Genomic DNA, 20,489 nt, shown 5'->3' on the forward strand with positions numbered 1-20,489 from the left:
TTATCAGAAAATCCTTCATCAAAGATATTTCAATTTAAGAAAATATATAACATTTAAATAAAATAGTAATAGATTTTTTTTTTCTAGTTTAAATAAAATATATTTTTAATTTAATAAAAACATACAACATTAAAATAAAATATAGTAATTGATTTATAATTATTTTATTAAAAAACAAAGTGTCATTTAGCAAATACTGATTATATCTTGAATTAGTTTATATGTTAAGCATCAAATTATTTTTAATTAAGATTATTTATTCCTCTTGCATTTTAGTTTATGCTACTAATTTGTAAAATTGAAGAAGCATCATCACCATTTAGATTCATGTTAATTCTATTTTTCTTGTGCTGATTTTATGTCAATTTAAAATTGTTGGCTGTTTTTGGCCTATTTATTGAGTTCATTTAAAGTTTAGGTTCAAAGCTAGGCATCATATTAACATAAGAATTAGAAGGCAAAAATGAAGAATTTTCTAAACTTTGCTGAATATGAAAGCTCAAAGCTTAATCTTTAGCATATTTTTCTTTTAAAAATTTATTTATTTAAACAGATTAAGGTCTTGAAATTTTTTTTTTATTAGCACTCTATAAACTTCTAACCATAATAAGAGACGAGTCATTTATGTTGCTTTGATAACTAAAGTTAGTAATATTATCATGAAACTTATTATTTATTTGTATTATATTTGGAGGACTGTTAGAATAATCTTCAGATGCTTCATTTTTGCTATTTTATTTTTTTAAATTTTGATTATTTCTACTACATTTCTAAAAAATACTTTCTATTTTTTTAATTTGCTTTTAAGAAGATTATCTTTCTGTGGTTTATTCTTAAGCATTATAAAATTTGCTAACATTAAAACTTGACTGTACATTATTTTATGATGACAAATCAGTTTATTGTTAATTTTACATCTTTAAGCATTACAAAGCTTAGTTTTGTGATAATGAAAAATTCTAAGGCTATTATATAGTAAATTATTTTTATTATGACTATTCATAAGTACTCTGTGATAATTGGCTCTATGCATTATATTAAAATAAACTTGATTAGTATTCTTGTAATTGTGAATGGAATAAAGGTGATTCAGATTATATTAAAGGAGAATATTGTCTATTTAAGTTTAAAAAAGCAGAAAAATTTTAATTCATTTTTGAAGTATTAGAATTATTTAAAGAATCATAATAGCTATATTAAGATATCGGTGTTTATAAGCTAGTTTATATAGCTTAACTATTTTAACTTTTAAATTTTTATTTCGAACTTGTAAATATTTTAGATTTGTTATGGATTTAATTAGATTTATCTAGATTGTGTTTAAATTTTTTCTTCAAAATAAGAACTTACTTATATTCATCAACTTATTTTTAAATTTGCTTAAAATAGTTTTGGCAGTTTTTTTCTATGAATTCTTTATTAGATTCTGATATTAACTTGTATTTTTCGATGATATCGGCACACTACTTATAAGGATTATCTGACGAAATAAAATCCTCTCTTAGATCAGAAAAAGAAGGAGGTTTTTTTTAAATGAGTTTTCCATTTTTCAATTCGAAGTCCTCATTCAGTTTTAATTCTTAGGCTAAAAACTCTTCCTGAACCAGTAAGCTGTCTTAAGAGTGCCTTAATTTATTATAAAAATTATTTCTTTCAGTTGACTATGCTTTTTTAAGAGAGATATTATGATCAAAAGAATTAAGGTTTAGTTATTGCCTTAAATCTTTTATATTAAGTAATTATTAGCTATTTGATCTATCTTTACTATTATTCATCATTTTCACAGACTAGTTATTTCTATCTTTTTAATCTTTTTTCTATTATTAATAAAATTATTTTTAAGTATTATTTTTTTGCTAAGGTGTTGCTGTTGGGTCTACCTTCTACTAAAAGCTAATATTGCTTTTTTAATTATTAACTGATTTAAATTCTATATATTCTGACTGTTAACTATTTTGCTGTTTGTAAGGTATTTTTTTTAGTTCATAATTAGTTTGAACTTAATTTTGAAAAGTCTTTGTACTTTCTCCAATTTCATCAAATGAGAGTTATCTATAATATTTCTCATAATTTTTATTTCCATTAGAGTCAAGTTGTATTAAATCTTAATCTTAATCATTTTAACTTTCAATATTATAAATTTCTAACTATCTTGGTGAAACAGATTTTTCTGTATCTTTTATTAAATTTTTAGCCTACTATTATATGTGAGATTTTTATATGTTAATTTCTTAACCAAATTTAATTAAATCTTAACTTTATTGATTAGAAAGTTTACTTTTTAATACCTTTTTATCGACATGCTAGGAAATAGGTGTAGATTATTCGTTAAAATAATTACTATACAGAGATTGTGATTTTAGTTGATCTACATTTTATACCTAACTTTCTGAGATTTTTTATTATTTGGAGGATATTTAATAAGGAGAGTCTTTATTAATTTAAAAATTCTTAGTTTTAAAATTAGTTTCTTAATTTTATTTAATAAACTATTAAGGAGATTAATTAATTTCTTTATTTGAGTTAATTTTTTATTTACTTGGTCTGAATTTAAGCATATTATTTACAATTGATTTTAAATATGCTTGGGATTTTTAGTTTTCTGTTTCGGGAACAAAATAAATTTACATTTTTTAATTTTTTTAACAGGATTTTAGCATTAAATTAGTTTCTTAGTTTTCTATCTATTAATTTTACTTTTAATTGTTATTATTATTTTGTAAATTATTTACAAACCCATATTTTGAAATATTTTTTATTTTATCACTCTTGTTTTAAATTAAATTTTACATTTTCTCTTATTGAGAAAAATCTGTATTTAAGCTATTTATTTGCATAGGATTTAAAAGTTGCTTAATTTATTCTAGGTGCTGTATAATAAATTTTGAGCGTTGCTATCCTAATTCAGTTAGAGTTTGTGCTATTTAATAGTTATTGTGGGTTTATTAAACTTCTTCTATTGCTTTCTTTGTTATTCCGAGTAGTTAGAGCTTATTTGTTGTGCTTATAAATCTTATATTTGAATTCTCAAAATCTTCACCAAATGATGGTGCATACTTTTCAACTCCTATAATAGACTCTTAGCTAAGCGAAAAGATATTATAATCTGAACCATTCTAAGTTTCTTTTACTAAAATAGTCCCATCATAGATGATGAAAAATGCTATTTAGTTAAGATTTTATTCTATGTGATTCACATGTAATGATTTTTTAAGCTAGCTTGACCCTAAATGGGTTTAAGAGTTAAGTGAATAAATTTCTTAATTTAAATCATAGAACATTGATTTAAATTACTGAGCTAATGCCAACAAAATAGTTTTATCTACACTGCTAAACTAATTATACAGGACTCTTAATAGAAATTTTATTTTTTAAACTTCTTTATTGAATACACTGTAGAAGTCCTCTCCAGTTATGATTAAAAATTAGCAGTCTGATTCAGCTATCATCGTATGTATAGGACGGGTGTTGTAAAGATTATTTGAATAACCAAAAATATCTACTCTTCGATTATATATTTTTTCAAAGCAGGCCGTGTTAATTCCATCTTCGTTTTTGAAAATAGAAGATAATTTAAAATCATATTTTTATAAGATATTAAGTTGTTTTCTCATTTATTCCAGCTCCCTTTCCCATTAAGGTATTTTTTTATTGTTCTCTTGTTTATTTTTTTTATCCTATTTAAGCTATGTTTCAAATTCTATCAGTTTTTAAAGTTTTTCAATCTAGTTGATTATATTTTTCTCTTAGTCAATGCTTTCTTTACTTTTGCTTTTCCATGAACTTACTTTACCTTTCATGATAAAGTAAATATAGTCATTTTTTTAGCTTTTCCTGTAAATAGCTTCACCTTATTTGATACTTTTTATCTTTAAATGTGGAATAAGTTAAGCAATTACATTAGAATCTCCTTAGTACTGTTTAATTTAATTATTGATGTATGTAAATCCCTAGAGATAATCACAAATAAAGTATAAATCCTATTGATCTTTTAAAAAAGATTTAGAATTTATTATTGATTCCACCTTAGAGACTTCTTCTTGCTCTTAATTTTAAGTGTTAAGCTCATTCATCTTTTAAAAAATGCTAGTTAAAATTGTTTGTTTTGAGAGCAAAAAGAAAAGTTAATTCTACTTATTTTTTAATTTAATTAAATCTTAATGAAATCATCAAAGTAACCATTAAATTTTTATCACAAAAGCAATAATTGATAATCATTAAGATTTGATAAGCATTAGTTATTTAGCAAGTTAAATGCTAACTTTGTGTGATTTAAAAAAAATAAATATAACAAACTAATTAATTAAATTTTTATCTAGAGTTTTATGGTGGTTTTTTTAATTTTAAAATAATAAATAGAAAATTAAAATATAAATAAAATAATTTATAATTTTCTAAATAAAGCAAAAAAGAAATAATCAGTAGGCCTAAATTTGATTTCATATTTGTTATCATAATCCTTTAACAACCATCATTTTATTTCTAATACATATATAATATTTAGTTTTTTAATAAATTAGGTAACATTTATTTTTAACCCTCAATTATTTTTATATATCTGACTTTATGGGTTTCTTTAATTATGAAGTTTAATAAATTAATTAAATGCAAGATGGAGCAATAAATATCAATGAGTAAAACTGTAATAATTAATTAAATAATAAATGAACTAATTTTCAAATAATTAATGAGATAGCTTGAGCGAAACAGAATATTTCAAAGAAATACCTTATAATATATATAGTAAACAACTATTAATGTTATAATTATTTATTTATTTATAAATTTATATTAGCATTAATAAATATATTTATGCCAATTTTATTATATAGTTTTTTTATGAAAGATTTTTATTTTCTAATTATGCATTTGAGTGATCTTTTGATTACAAAAGATCATTCTTTTTAATATATTTCAGCTTTTCATAGCTCTTCTGATTTTTTTTAATTTAATACAAGGTTTTAATATTAGCCATTTTTAAAGTTACTAATGTCATCTCTGGGGAACTAAATATCATTTTCTATTAAGAGATTTTCCAGTTATTAATTTCTCTAAACTTGATATTCTAAAGACTCTTCTGTTTCTCTATGAATACGGTCGTATGCATCCAGCTCTTCCTAAAGCTGAATTATAGTTTCATCTCTCTCATTTAATCTAGTTGTAAGAGCAATCATTATATCTCTTTATTTTAATAAAAGCTATCTATAACGGTCAACTTAAGCCTTATCTTCAGTAATTTATTCTCTTTCTTTTTCAAGGTCTTAAAGGCGTTTTTCATATTAGCACCTGATTATTCTTTACTATTCTTCCAATGCATTTCTAAATTGAGGAGTATCTTCTATCTTTTAACCACCTACTAGAATTTATGTGTTAATGCTTCTTATCTTTTCTTCAAGTTTCTTCTTTTCTTCTCTTTCTTAAAAGAATTCTTTGGAGCGTTTTTCAAGTGCAGCCATTGCGTTTTTCTTTTCTAACTCTGCCCTTTTCTTATCTTCCTCTAGTTGAATGAGACGAGATTTATCAATAAGCATCTTATTTCTTTCTTCTAATTCTTATTTCAATTTTTTTAATTCTATTTCATATTTTCTCAACAAAGCTCTTTGATCTACGTCCTCATTTACAATAGGTTAATTCTTAATATTTTTTGCTCTGTTTGCAAATTTCAATGAACTTAAACTCTCACTGAATGCTTCTAGAGCTGGTGAAATCATAGCCATCATAGTAGTCTTACAGTTACCACCCAACGAATCTTCTAATAATCTGGTAAGCTAAATTTATTTGCATAAATAATTTTAATTAGAATATAAACAATAAATTAATTTACCTTTGAATCTCTATAAGGAATATGGGATTTAGGGGATTTAGAGTCTGTCAAAGCAGAAATTACATTACCAAGACAAGAAAGAGATTAGTTAATTTTCTTGCATTCCTCTAAACGCTTTCCAGTAGCACCTGTGACTCTTACTCTTTCGCTACCTGCTAAATCAACTAAATTTAGCTTTCCTACTCTAATTTATTTGGAGGCTTGAGAAGCTTCATCTCCATTAAATGTCATTTATTCTACAATGATTATAAAAACAGCATGAGAACGAGATGAAACATCATTCATCTTAGTAGCAGCTGTTCTTCTAAATTAAGCACCACGTTAAATAAGTGAGAATATTTCAGTGGGATTTCTAACTGCCCATTCTGATAATCCATCAACAAATACACCTCTTTTTTTATCTTCTCTGATTAAAAGATTGTTGCGATCAGTTCTAATTAAATCACTTATAACTTCGTTATAAATTTGCAGATAGCTTGCTCTGACCATAAATTAAGTCTTTAAATTAAAAACAAAAAAATTGAAAACAAAATTTTTGTTTGATTTAAAAATTTAAAAATCATTATTCTTTACTCAATCTGAATTTAACGATTTAAAATCAATAAATAAATAAATTAAATATTTTTTGAAAAGCAAATTCATTTTAATTATTTAAAAATTGTATTAGTTTTTACGCTTTCGTTAGAGCAATTCTCGATATATTTGAAAATCTCTTCAATCGAACGAGGAATAATACCTCTTTGAGGATCCATTGAGTTATACTTAAACCCTTCCATTGTGAAAGTTTTACCTGTTCCTGTTTAACCATAAGCCATAATAGTAGCATTAAACCCTTAAAGTACATTCATAACTGATTATTTAGCTGTGTTTTCGTATACTTCTTCTTGAGTTGAGTCTTAATCATAAACATTGTCAAATGAAAATTGATGCATAGTATAATTATTTGCATTATTCAAATAGTCTTATAGCTGTTCTGGTTCTACAAGTTCTATATTGTAGTATTCATAAATACAAATTTTTTTGCCGTCGGGGGAAACTTAAATCTATATTTAAAATTTATTTCATTTTTGTATTGAGATTTCTATAAGTTAGTTAGTTAAAAAGTGAGTGAACTATCTTTCAAATTAATTTACTGTAGAAATGAAGCGGCCATCTTCGATTTCTCTTGGTAGAGGAGGACGAACTCTTACAACTACTTTGCAATTATCTTTGTTTGTGCTTGATGGAGCTCCGCTCATGCTCATATTATTCATATTTGATTGGTGAGAAAATCCACTTGTATTAAGCTAATCCTTTTTTAGTATTACAAATTAAAAATTACTATTGTGCTTTCTTGGTTAATCTAAGATAATCTAAATGGACTGTCAAAGAATGCTAATTTTTTACCTTTTGAAAGTTATTAATCATTTACTACTTAGACCTATTTTTTAAACTATTTATAAAATTCTATTTTATTTTGAGAAACAAGTTAATGTCAATTGCTTATTTAAAATATCAACACCGTTCTAATTTGATTTTTTTTTTTTGATTTTTGGTTTTTTTATCTGATTGACTGTATGAATGTATTAGATTGTTTATTTTAAATTTAATAAATATAAACGGATTTGCCTAAAAATATATATTGCCTGTATATTTGATTATCACATAAATATTGAGTTCGTTCTTGCTTGCTTGTAAATATTGATTCACAAGCTTTTTTATTTTTGAATTCAATTAAATTTTGATTTTTATTGTCGTTGGTACTTTATTTTCATTATTTATAAAGGATTCGCTGTTATGTTTAAGAGTGTTTATAATTTTCAAATCTTAAGAAAACGATTGTGCAATCCAAAGAGCTATTATTATTCAATTTTTTTGCTTACTTCCATAAAATACATTAAACATATCATTTATTTTACTTAATTTAAAAAAAAGTGATTATTTTTTAAAATTAAAAATTTCTAAAATTATTTTTTAAATTAAAAATATGTCAAAAAATAGATATTTAAGCTTATGATAAAAAAAATGATTAAATCAATCAAAATATATCAATTTTTTTTTAATTATGCATATTCGAAAAGATCAATCAAATCTTTTGTAAAGCTATTTCCTAATTTAATTTTCATGGACTATACTTAAATAAATTTGTATGTAAATTAATTTTTTTATCAGAAACAATATATCAATAAGTATTATAGAATATTTATGGAAGATAATTTATATAAAAAATAAAAGTTTATTTAAAATCTGCTTTATTATGAATCATTTCTATTATTTATGTTAATATATATATATATATCTCTATATAAATTTAAATATCAAAAAAAAAATATTGATTTGATAAATATTAAACTAAATTTTATGCATATAAATAGTTTTTAATACTCCTTTTACAATAAATAATCACACAAGTATAAAAATAGGTAGTATTATAATTCTAATAAAATATTTAACTATGTGAAAAAATCAAATGAAATTAATAATGTAATAAACTTACTGATAAATTATAATCTATTATGTTCTTTTTTAGATTTAAATATTGATTTATAGTGAATATTAGTGTATATATTTAATATATTAAAGTGATGAATTTGTTAGCCTAAGTAAGTTGATTGTTGCTAAAAGTATCATTTGAATGAATTTTTGTAAAGTTAGCTAGCGCTATATATATTATGTGCATTAATTATGTATAAAAATCCAAAGTTATTAAAAATATATAATTTTAATTAATATAAAAAATATCTTTTGTCTATCAATAGCTTTAAACATACAAAATAAGTATAGCATACAAGCAAAAAAAAAGAAAAATGAATCAATAAGATAACGAAAATAAAATTAACTTCTCAGCCTAGAGTGTTCGTTATATTTGTGGATGTAAAATATTTTTATTTTTTATTTTTAGTTAAGCAAAATAGCTTTTTTAGAGATTAGTAGCCTCATTAAAAACAATAAACTAAAAAATTTTTTAATATTTAGATTGTGGAGAAGAAGTTGTTTTAGAAGATGCCTAGAGAACTAGAATTAAATGTTCTCGCTGCGCAAGAAATATTCTTTACAAAAAGAGACGTTCAGATTAAAAATTTTTCTAATATGAAGCTATTTGAAAGAATTGGTTTTATAAAAATTTAAATAATTATCTGATTATACTTCTCTATTTACTTACTGATTAATGAAAAATAAGACTAACAGCGATACTATGATATGGAGTTAGTTCAGCTGAAGGATAGTTAAATTTAGCTTGATAGTAAATATATAAATTAAATTTACAGGAAAATTACTACTACAAATAAAAATAAAAGTTATAAGGTGGCATCTATATTTACAAATATTAATAATTTTTTACATTTAGTAATTATATAATGCATTTGTTTATATATAAAAAAAATATTAGTTTCTAGTTTTTAAAAGTTTTTAGTATTTTAATTTTAAAGAATGTTTTAGAATTAAATATCTTGAAAAGTATTTTATTATTTTTTTTAAATGCTGACATAAAAATTTTAATTTTTAAAGAACTGAGTTGAATCCTAAATTATTTGGTTTATATTAGAAATTATATGTTATTTTTATAGAAGAAATTAATTGACTTTTTTTGTATCGGATTTGATTATTTAAGTTTGATTTTATTAAATTAGCTGATCATTAAAATAAAATAGAAAGGACCAGAGAAATTAAATTCATCTCAATATTATTGTGATTTGCTTGTCATTCATTTCAATATAGATCTAATAATAGAAATGAAAATTTAATTGTAGTCAGATTTTTAAGAAAATGAAAAAATAATTTGCATTAAGTAAATCATTTAATGAGTTAAATAAAATTAAGAAGAGAATTCTTTGATAAAGAAAAAGGTAGGTATGTATGTCTGTATATATGTATGTATGTAGGTAACTAAGTAGGTAGGTTGGGTTGTTTGAAGAGGAAAAATTTATTTGAAAAACAAAGAGAGTTATCAAAAATAAAGAAAAAATAAATATCTCAAAAAAACAAAAGAGTTAAAACAAAAAGCAAAAAAGAAAAGAAAAAACTTGAATTAAAATTAAAAGGTTAAGAAATTGAAATGGGAGCTTTGGACATAGATCAGTACTTAGAAAACTTAAAAAAGGGTAAATACTGCCTTCCTGAAAGAGATTTGAGACGCATTTGTGAGAAAGTCAAGGAATTACTTGCTGAAGAATCAAATGTTTAACCAGTTAACTCCCCAGTTAACATTTGTGGTGATATCCATGGTTAATTCTTTGATGTACTTGAATTATTTAGAAAGGGAGGTGATCTTCCTGAAAATAAATACATTTTCATTGGTGATTTTGTTGACAGAGGCCATAATTCAGTTGAAACTATTGAATATCTCCTCTGCTTGAAGGCTAAATACCCTTAATGCATCACTCTTCTCAGAGGTAATCACGAATCTAGATAAACTACTTAAGCTTATGGCTTTTACGATGAAGTTTTGAGAAAGTACGGTAACATTAACCCTTGGCACTATTTCACTGAAGTCTTCGATTACCTCCCCTTGGGTGCTATCGTTGATGGATCTGTCTTCTGTGTCCATGGTGGTCTTTCTCCCGATATTAAAACTGTTGATTAAATCAGAGTTATTCACAGAAAGTAAGAAATTCCCCTCGAAGGTCCCTTCACAGATCTCTTATGGTCAGACCCTGTAAGAATTTAAAAAATTAAAGTTTATTTAGATAATTTGGAAAGAATTTAGTTAATTTTGATTAAAAGAATTGAGAGTTTTATTTCATTCATTAGTATGGAGAGCTTACTCTTAAACTAAATAAATGATACATTTTTTTTGAGATAAAATTTAAAAAGAAATTTTATTTTCCTCTTATGGCAAATAAATAATTAAATATTTACAACTTTTAAAATAAAAATAAAATCCAAAACTTGGTATTTATTTATTTTTAACTCCATTCAACCATCATATTTATTTAAAAATTAGATGTTTTAAAACATTTTATTCATTTCCTAATAACATTTGCTTAGGATTTTCACAATTTACTTTAGAATTGTTGGAAAATTGCAAAATTTTAAATATAAAATTTGATTTTGAATTAGAATAAAAAATAAAAAAAATTTTTGTTTTCTTAATATTAAAAATACTTAAAATATTTTACTATCTAAAATAGGATGATGTTGGTTCTTGGGCTATGAACAGTCGTGGTGCTGGTTGGTTATTCGGTGATAAAGTTACAACTGATTTCAACCACATAAACGGTTTCTAATTAATATGCAGAGCTCACTAACTTGCTCATGAAGGTTATCAATACTGGTTCAATGAGAAAAACTTAGTTACAGTTTGGTCTGCTCCTAACTATTGCTACAGAATGGGTAATAAAGCTTCTATCCTCAAGCTTGATGAACAATTAAATACACACTTCGAAATCTTTAACGAAGTTCCTGAATCAAGCCAAGCTGTTCCTCCCAGAAAAGCTCTTCCTTATTTCCTCTGATCAAACAGAAAATAAGAACTAAATTCTAAAATTAAAAATAAAAAATATATAAACTCTAGTGATTCAAATAAAAATCACATAAAAATATTAATACAAATTTATCTCTTTTTAAGCCATCATAAAAACTATTGAATTACAATAGCTACATGCATGATGGTTTAATAAAGAGAAGGTATTATATAAAAATAGTAACCATTATAAATATAATCTTTCTTACAAAATAACAACAAACAAATAAAAACTACAAAGCTTACTTACGTGCTTTGATATTAAACAAAATATATTAACACAAAGAGAAGATTGGAAGCCAAATTAATTACTTAATTAGCTTCCATTTTATACCCTTCTCTTAAATCTTAAATAAAATGCATCTTTTACAATCAAATAACAGACTTTGAATCCTCATAGCTAAATTTATTAGCTCATAAAAAATTGGACTCATCTTTTTATTACATGAAACTAAGTAGCTTCTAAAATGGTTCTAAGCTTTCTTAGTTAGTTTTATGAGATAAGCTTTTTTCCCATTTTTCTTCTTTAGGGAAAAACTTAAAAATAATTATTCTAATTTACTCAATTTTTGATGAAATTATTAACGTAGTAATCATTCTTTCTTGCATCATCATACTAAATGTTAGTAAACTCAATTTTCTTTCGAAAAAGATTTACTCACAAGTAATTTTTCTTGCAATTAAGAATGGCAACACAACCAATAGCTTATCAATTAACTTCTCAGAATATAAAATTATGCAGTTCTCTCTCTAGTTACAAAAAAAGTAAGCTTCTTTTATCACAAGATGAGTGATTTGTAAAAAGTGCAAATTATTCTATATAATATTTTATATATAAATTTATATAATATAAGATAAACTATATCAATTAGCATTATATATTCCTATATAATACTTATCTTTTATTAAATAATTGAAAATAAAATTAAATAATTCTTCTTTATATTTTGTTTATTTATTAAGAATTTTGTTTGTTATTAATACTTAACTCACTCAAAAGAAATTAATTTAAAAACATTTATTATATTAGATGAATTGATTTTTTATGACCATCAAATTTTAAATATTTGATAATTAATTTACATGATGACTTAAAAATTTTTTGAAAAAAATGATGTAAAAGAATAATTAATTGTAAGTTTATTGCTAGCTTGTTGGTTATTAAATATTTAAAATTATTTTTAAAGTTGCAATAAAAATATTTTTACAAGAAATAAACAGATTTATTAAAAAATATTTTAAACAAATATCAAATTTTTTTTTATTCTTTTGATACATTATTAAATATTTAATCCTTGAATACTATTTAATATTTAAAAATTATTTAGATAATTATTTGAATATTTATTTCTCATATTACTATTTTAAGATAATAACAAAATTTGAATTATAAAACTTGAAATTTCTATTTAAATATCAGGATTTATTGAAATTTATAAATCTTTAAAAATGATAAAAGCATCAATACTATAACAAACAAACAAACACATTTATTTTATTTTAAAGATATGGTTGGATGGATCAATGAAATCTACAATTTTTAATTTACAAAAAACAGATTACCTAAAAATATTGATTGCATTATCTTTGAAAAGATAGATAAAAACAATATTTATTATTAATTAATTAGAGATTGATTATTTTTCATTTAATTCATAAATATTAAATGCTAAATAATAAATATAATTTTTACCAAGCAAATAGTTTCTTAAAGCAATCAAATATTTAAAGCTCAGAATATCAAAGCAAGAAAATGAACATAAATATCACTCCTTTATCTCTTTGTTCGTCTCCATCAAATAAATCTAACCCATAAAAAGGTAAATTCGAATTTATAATATCTCCTCTATTTGATTTAAATATATTTAAATTTATTATCAAATTATTAACAAAACAATAATTTTATAACTTTTAGTAGCTTAATCAAACTGATTTAAAATGAAAATCTTTTATAAAAATTTTATTTTTAACATATTAGGTTAAAAGCAATAAGAAAACAAGCCATTATCTGCTAAAAATAACACTTTAACAAAAAAATTAGCTCTTTTTTAATCAGTTTCTAATTTAAAAATTAAGGATTCTATAACAAAAAAGCGTAAGAGTGAGTAGAATTTGTTAAAAGGGATAAAGGGTGATAAAAATAATACCAATTAACCTTTAAATCAACCTTTTTTAACTCAGGTTTAGTAATAGAATCATGTCTTATAAAATATTTTTTATATGACAGAAGGTGATGAATTAAAAGAATCAAACTAAGATTATTTCTAGTAATAAAATGCATAGAAACGATAAAATCTTGACTTATAAAAAAATATTTTTACTAATAAGCAAAATTAAAACTAGGAATCATATAATCTTTAGATTTAGCAGGTAAAAATAATTTAAATATCATCAAAGAATTTTATTATTAATTTAAATAATAGGTTAATTTTTAAAAGCTAAACGAATATGACAATATAAGTTAGGAAGCTAATTAATAGGGATTAAGTAATAATTATTTGGGAGTCCATTTAAGGGCTAATGAAGCAGACAAAGCTTAATTTTAAAAAATAAAATAATTTTAAAACTCCTACTAAATGAATAATGAATAAGGATTGAAATTCCACAATAATTTTTCTAGTTCTACGCTTATTTTAAAGTAAAAATAAATAGAAAACGATATTTAACTCAAGAAAACATCAAATTTATAAACAGAAAATTATCAAAATATCATCTAATAGTAAATAAGGTAGAATAATAATATTTAGTATTAGAATAAGACCGAATAATAATAAAGTTTATCCCCAAACAAAAGCAGCTAATAACAACTTAAGAATTCTAAAATTTAAATAGATAAATAGTCAATAAATAATGAGCCAGATCTTTCTAACATATTTAAAAAATAGCAGCCTGACTATTCAAGTATTATGGAAATGCTAAGTAACAGGAATAAAGAAATACAAAAACTTAGCAACTATAAGTTAAATCTTTCTGAAAAACTTTTAGAGTTGAGAACTTAAGTTAATTAATTACAAAATGTCTAAAAGAAAAATTCTGACTAAGATTATGCTGAATAAGCTTCCAATAATCTAGTAAATTAAGAAGCAGATAATAAATTGACTATAGTTGATTTTATTAATTAATAAAAATAAAATTGTAACACCATAAACTAAGACGAAAAATAGAAAGAAATGGAGAGCGAAAGCTTAAATTAAAACGTAGAATTAAATTTTATAGAAAATTAATTTAAAAACTCAATGAATAAAGGATATTTTCAACATTTGAATAATCCAAACAACTTGTATATTTAAGGAACAACAGGAACGAATGACTATAATAGTTAAAATTAGGGTGTAAGTTTGAATATGATGCAATCCTTAACAAATGATGAAATAATATGCCCACTTTCAACTAAGAGTTAAGGAGTTCCCACTAGAGATAACATAATATAAAATTATAAGGTACACCATCTCTCTAATGATTTCGGTATTAACAAAGAAAATGTTTTATTTTCTTAAAGACAAAATGCAATCCTTTAAAATTCTGGCAAGAAAGATTAAAATTTAAACAACTCAAATAAAAAAAAGAAAACTAACAGCTAACCTTAAAAAGTCCCTAAATAAGCATAAGTGTTTAAATTTAATAACATTAAATCTGGTGATTGTTTTACTTCTAGCAATTAAGTACCCCAAAACCATGATATAGAAAACAATTTAAATTCATAGGAAGTCAATTTATAACCAGAAAATAATATAGCTGAATTAGTTAAATATCAAAACGCTCCTCTATCATCAAAAAGTGTAAAAATTGAATAATCTAACTCTACTTAGCTTTCATAGAAACATTTTGTATCTGTTGGAAATTAGATAAATCCTAATTAAATTATTACTTAGTCTAATAATAATAATAATTATTAAAATAATTTAAAAAAATAATCAGGTATTAGTTAATAATTTAATTCTCAACTACAATAAAACTCTTAAAACTATTAGTAAAAGCTACATGATTATAACTAGTAGTGCTATGTAAACCAAATTGCTGCTAAAACAAATGTTTCTTTAAAAAAGAGCTCTAAAGATTTTCTATTAGACAAACTGTAATTAGAAAATCAGCTCCAACAACAAAAATTATAAAACAAGAATCATTCTAATTTAAATATTCTTATAAATAATAACAATAATAACAACTAGAACAACTTAGCAAATTAAGCTCCATAAATTCATATCTATCCATAAACTACCTCATCAAAATCATTAAACTAACAAAATAAGGTCAATAATAATTCTCCTATATTTTATAAGTCAACAATTTAACTCTCTCGCTTGAATAAAAGTAAGAAAAAAATTGATCAAAATGGAGGTAATAGCGCTAGATTAAATGAATTTGATAGTCATAGAAATAATAAAATCCAAAGCAATTAAAATTTTAAGTGTAGTACAACTGAGAATTCAAAGATTTGTAGAAGATTGAGTACAAACGATAATAACATATAAAATAAAAGCTCAGAAAATATAATTATGAACTCAAATTCTAATAAAGCAAACATAAACGATAACTTATCATTAGGCAATGGATAGTATCTGTAAGATTAAAATTTGTAAATTGTATAGCAGTAAGTTAATTCAGCAACTTTAAGTAATGGTAATAGTACCTATTTCCCTCTAACAAAAAAAGAACTACCCTAAAATACTAATAAATAAACTAGCAATAATAAAATTTATCAATAAAAATCAAAAAATGCAAATTAAGCTACTCTAATATAATAAAAGTTATTGTTGTCTAATGCACAAAGTTATACAACTTCAAATAATTCAACCAATGGAAATACTTAGCATTATTCTTCAAATTATTAAAATCTATCGACCTAAGCAGAAAATGGGTACAATCCACTATTAAAGAGTAATACAATTTTCTAATAAAATACAAATGGTATACAAGAAAATAATTTTTTGAATAAGTCAACTCCATTAAATCAATAGTTGATAACTCACCAAGATTAGTTTTCATAAATAAATGCACCTTTTAATACATTGAAGTCAAACAGTGAGGATATTTAATTATAATTGAACTAGCAAATAAATCAAATTAACATCTAATAAGAATTGGATCTGTTAAAGTAAAAAATGGTAAGAGTTCTTAATAAATACTCAAATAAGTAAGCTTTCTTAGAAAACTTGAATAAACAACTAATTTAAAAGTTTGAAAATTTTTAAATTTGAACTAAAAGCTTATTATATTTATTTAATATATATTCATTCTCGAGAATTTATTTAAGCTTGTAATGATATTTTACAATTAAAATGTTTTTTTATCTTTAATTTTTATTTTAAGTCTAAAAATTTAATTTACCTTATTATTTCCAATTTTAAAATTTGCTAATTCATTTTGGGATAAACAGTTATCAAAATAATTTTTTAAGGAAATTATTTATAAATGCAAATTACATTTTATTATTTTGAGGAGTTGCATTAAATTCAAAATTTAATTGGCTTATTTAGATACACAATTTTTTAACTTGATTATAATATATTTTATTTATGGGTTATTAATTTATTTTAATAATAATGTAACATATTTATCTCTATTATAGCAAGATTCTTTTAAATATTTGAATTTAAAGACGCTTTTAATTCTAATTAATTTTTTTGTTAAAAAGCTTTTAGGTATAAGTTTTATTTTAATTTTTTATCAACCAATTTTATTTGCAAAAATAATATGAGAATAGGATTTATACCTGATAGAAGGAATTTAGGAGGAAAGAAAGATATAGATAATTTATAAAAAAACCATTTATTGGCTCTTATAAATGCAAAGAGTATAACCAATAATAAAGTAGCTCCTATTAAGCCAATTGCTCATTAAAAAAAATCAAGATAAAAAAGCTTAGGTTAAATTTAAATAGAATTCAGAGAGGTTTATGAATCTTAAAAAAGAGTGCTAAATCTAAAAAAAGGAGGAATAGATAATACATAGCCTGTGTGCTTTGATAGAAAAAATTTTATTAAGAATAGAGCATGTTTGGCTAAGGATATTTAAACACAAGACCATTAAAGAAATATTATTTCATTATCAAAAAAGTTAAATGGTATTTAATATAAGTCTGAATAAAATATACAAAAAATGAAGGAAGAATAAATGAAGCAGTAGACTCTTTCTTCTAAATTTCATAGCAGACATGACCATAGCTTATTTTAAAATTCAGATGCATATAGTATTTTAAGAGGACGCCCATAAAGCGCTAGCACCAAAAGCTCTGTAAAAGGATTTAAACAGTCCTTAAAGCAGTCTATAGATTATTCATAGATTGAAGTATAAGATATTTTAGTTCCAGTAAACTATGCATACAAAAATAAATCTTATGCTGATTTAAACTTAAAAAAAAATCAATCACATTTAGTTTCAATGGATTACAGCGAAATTCTTATTTCAGAAAATTAAACAAATTTGAATTCTCAAAACTTGAAAAACAACTAGGACAATAACAACCATAAAAAAAGCTATATAGATTCAAAAGAAGATTTTCTAATAAGTGGAGCTCCAAAGGCAAGAAAAGATATAAACTTTTAGGCATATGAAAATCAACCAGATGAAGAAGAAGTTGAATATTTATATTAAAAAAATAAATCTGAAAACTCTATTCAGTTATTTGAGGGTTAACAGCTGATCCAAAATGATAAGAATTCTCATAAAAACTCATACCATAATAGTGTACCTATAAATTAAAACAATTAAATGGGTACATAAAATCAATAACCAAAGCCTATTTAATAGGCCATCCCTTTTATAACAATTGTTGAAAATAATGACCCATATACTGAGCTTAGAAGAAGTTTGTTAAATGTCATAATGGATTATAAGTTATATGATAAAGAATAGATGATGGATTTAGCAAATATGGTTAAAAAGAAGAATCCTCATTTAGATTTAAAATAAATTTAAGGAGTTTGTAGAAATATTGTTATAAGACTTTATGGAGAGCTTTGATAATTAATTATTTATAAATTATATTAGTGTATTAACATAAATAGTAATTTGTTTATTCTATTTATAACCAGTAAAGAGCTTAGAATGTATGATAATTTAAACTTTAAAAAAAATAATTAATATCTATTTAAATACTGTAATAGCTTTTTAATTTTAAGTTATTAAGGGTATTTCTTATTAAAAAGTGTTCACAAGTTATAAATTTTTAGTTTTTAATCTTAAAATTTGCAAAAAAGCCCTTACAGTAGAGTTATTACAGTACATGTCCCAAGAGTTTCATATAAATCATTTTAGATTTATATAATTTAATTAATTATTTTGTTAATAAATTAGCACTATACCATTTCCAATAAACAATAAATAATAAATTAAGTAAATACATAAATTTTTATAATTAAAATATTAAGTTATTAATTAATTTTACAATAATATTTTAAAGGACAAACAATAAAAAGAAAATAAAGTAGTATACATGTAAACAACTTTTTAAACAAGAATTTAACTTAGTTTATTTAAACCAAATAATGTTCAATGTTATACCTTTTTTTCTTTTTCTTAGCCCTCTTCTTATGAAGAAACAAGTAAATAAGATTAAATTATCAAGGTGTACTTTATGAATACTTTTAAACTGAACAAAGAAAGCAGTAAGAATAGAGGAACTTTTTATAAAATATATTTATTTAAGATACCATATTAGAAAAATGTAATGTAAGCTTACTTGCTTTACCAAATCTTGAATTCCATTAGTAGGAACTAATAAAACTAAATTGAGTAAGAGATGTATGGTCTAACTTAGCTAAAGGGAACTTTTCTGCTAAAATGGCTTCGTAAGTACCAAATTAATCTGCTAAACCATTATTTATAGCCTATTTTCCTGTATATTCTTTAGTCAAGAGTTCTTCATTAACCTATTTATATTTTATTGAAATTAACTTTTTCTTACTCATAAAATGACATATTTTACTTTCAAATTTTTTCCTCTTGAAACTTGAATATCTCCTAAAATCAATTTGCTTATTCTATCAGTAATTTCTTAAATAAACTTTTTATCTTTTTCGCTGTCCTTTATTGCCCAGTTGAATCTGTATTCATTAACTAATCTATAAAATGTATTTTAATATATAAATAATTTAATATTAAATTTCTAAATAAATATTTTACGGATTAGAAGCTATAATTCTAGATTCGATTTAATTCTTAAGTAAAAATTAAGAGAAATCTATATCTGCTTAAGGTTCAGAAGCATTACCTACTATGCTGGTAGGATTAACATAGATAGTATTTCCTATATTTATTAAATAATTGCTTTGTCTAAAAGTAATAATTATAGTCATTGTATTCTAGTTTAAAAGTGAAATCTAGTTTTACCAGCACTAAGAATGTAGTATGCACCTATTTATTTTATTATTAAAAGTAAGTATTTGAAATCGTTTTGAGATTTTTCTATTTATAAATATTAAAGTATTTTTACCATGAGTAGCAAAGTTTTCAGCAAAGCAATAGAGAGGAATATTATTATCTTTGGAAAATTGTAATAGTTAATTTCTAATAGTCTAGCATTGACCTGTAGAACCGCCTTATTTACATTTTAAAATAGATTGACTCAATTATTTAATTATTAAATATAAGTTGATATATAATATGCTAAATAATTCTAGTCTCGAATTTATTTAACAAGATTGCTTAGTTTTTGATTCATATAATTAAATTATTTATCTAATAGTTGCTATTACCTCTTGAATCTAAAACAACTGCTAAACCTTCAGTACGACTGGTATTAATTTTTCTAAGCTTATTTCCAATAGAGTTTGTACTTAAATAGTTTTAAAAATATTAATTATTTCAAAGAAAAAAGTATGATCGAAAGATATAAGCTATAAATAAAATCTTTTTTGAATATTTAAGATGGTACGTGTTTGGAGTAATAATTCCTTCTATCCTAAGAACAGGGACCAAAGGACCAAACAAAAATTTAGAAATTGAAGGGAAGCCCATATCTCTATATTTGCTTTTACTATTTTAATTAATTAAGTTTGAAAATAAGATTTTTTGTAAATACTTTATCTATCTAATAAAATTTTGATATAATTTTTATTTGTAAAAATCTAACAAAGATATCTATCTTTTACTAGCTAGTTAATTAACTAATATATGCAATTTTTTAATATAACAATTAATATTTAAGCTTCAAAATATAAATAAAAAGATTTGTAGGCAATTTATAAGTTGATTTAATTTGAAATTAATTTATTATTCTAA

General features: G+C 22.8%; 7 protein-coding genes across 7 annotated transcripts; 4 read left to right on the forward strand and 3 right to left on the reverse strand. All coding sequences in view use genetic code 6, as the record gives it.

The window, feature by feature from the left end:
• Nucleotides 1–182: 182 nt before the first annotated feature.
• On the reverse strand, nt 183–4,073 carry TTHERM_00152160 (cyclic nucleotide-binding domain protein; the record flags this gene model as incomplete). Its single annotated transcript, XM_001021748.1, has 1 exon — nt 183–4,073. One exon carries the CDS (start codon nt 4,071–4,073, stop codon nt 183–185), a length of 3,891 nt encoding a protein of 1,296 aa, XP_001021748.1.
• An 849-nt stretch (nt 4,074–4,922) lies between these two features.
• Nucleotides 4,923–7,231, reverse strand: TTHERM_00152170 (kinesin motor catalytic domain protein; the record flags this gene model as incomplete). The annotated part of the gene is made up of 5 exons (XM_001021749.3): nt 4,923–5,768; nt 5,825–6,322; nt 6,499–6,867; nt 6,958–7,116; nt 7,211–7,231. 5 exons carry the CDS (start codon nt 7,229–7,231, stop codon nt 4,923–4,925), a joined length of 1,893 nt encoding a protein of 630 aa, XP_001021749.2.
• A 1,207-nt stretch (nt 7,232–8,438) lies between these two features.
• TTHERM_000152189 (hypothetical protein) lies at nt 8,439–8,897 on the forward strand (the record flags this gene model as incomplete). The annotated part of the gene is made up of 2 exons (XM_012799003.1): nt 8,439–8,677; nt 8,780–8,897. 2 exons carry the CDS (start codon nt 8,439–8,441, stop codon nt 8,895–8,897), a joined length of 357 nt encoding a protein of 118 aa, XP_012654457.1.
• A 754-nt stretch (nt 8,898–9,651) lies between these two features.
• Nucleotides 9,652–12,259, forward strand: TTHERM_00152190 (serine/threonine protein phosphatase 2A). The gene is made up of 2 exons (XM_001021751.3): nt 9,652–10,460; nt 10,936–12,259. Exons 1-2 carry the CDS (start codon nt 9,678–9,680, stop codon nt 11,257–11,259), a joined length of 1,107 nt encoding a protein of 368 aa, XP_001021751.2. The 5' UTR covers nt 9,652–9,677; the 3' UTR covers nt 11,260–12,259.
• A 674-nt stretch (nt 12,260–12,933) lies between these two features.
• TTHERM_00152210 (hypothetical protein) lies at nt 12,934–16,465 on the forward strand (the record flags this gene model as incomplete). The annotated part of the gene is made up of 3 exons (XM_001021753.2): nt 12,934–13,087; nt 13,246–13,637; nt 13,691–16,465. 3 exons carry the CDS (start codon nt 12,934–12,936, stop codon nt 16,463–16,465), a joined length of 3,321 nt encoding a protein of 1,106 aa, XP_001021753.2.
• A 496-nt stretch (nt 16,466–16,961) lies between these two features.
• TTHERM_000152219 (hypothetical protein) lies at nt 16,962–18,230 on the forward strand (the record flags this gene model as incomplete). Its single annotated transcript, XM_012799004.1, has 1 exon — nt 16,962–18,230. One exon carries the CDS (start codon nt 16,962–16,964, stop codon nt 18,228–18,230), a length of 1,269 nt encoding a protein of 422 aa, XP_012654458.1.
• Nucleotides 18,231–18,758: 528 nt separating this feature from the next.
• On the reverse strand, nt 18,759–20,225 carry TTHERM_00152220 (peptidase family S49 protein; the record flags this gene model as incomplete). Its single annotated transcript, XM_001021754.2, has 8 exons — nt 18,759–18,889; nt 18,949–19,138; nt 19,195–19,330; nt 19,392–19,515; nt 19,599–19,622; nt 19,702–19,806; nt 19,964–20,043; nt 20,143–20,225. 8 exons carry the CDS (start codon nt 20,223–20,225, stop codon nt 18,759–18,761), a joined length of 873 nt encoding a protein of 290 aa, XP_001021754.2.
• Nucleotides 20,226–20,489: the final 264 nt, after the last annotated feature.

Source organism: Tetrahymena thermophila (assembly GCF_000189635.1).
Source record: "Tetrahymena thermophila SB210 genomic scaffold scf_8254545, whole genome shotgun sequence".
Lineage (NCBI taxonomy): Eukaryota > Ciliophora > Oligohymenophorea > Hymenostomatida > Tetrahymenidae > Tetrahymena > Tetrahymena thermophila.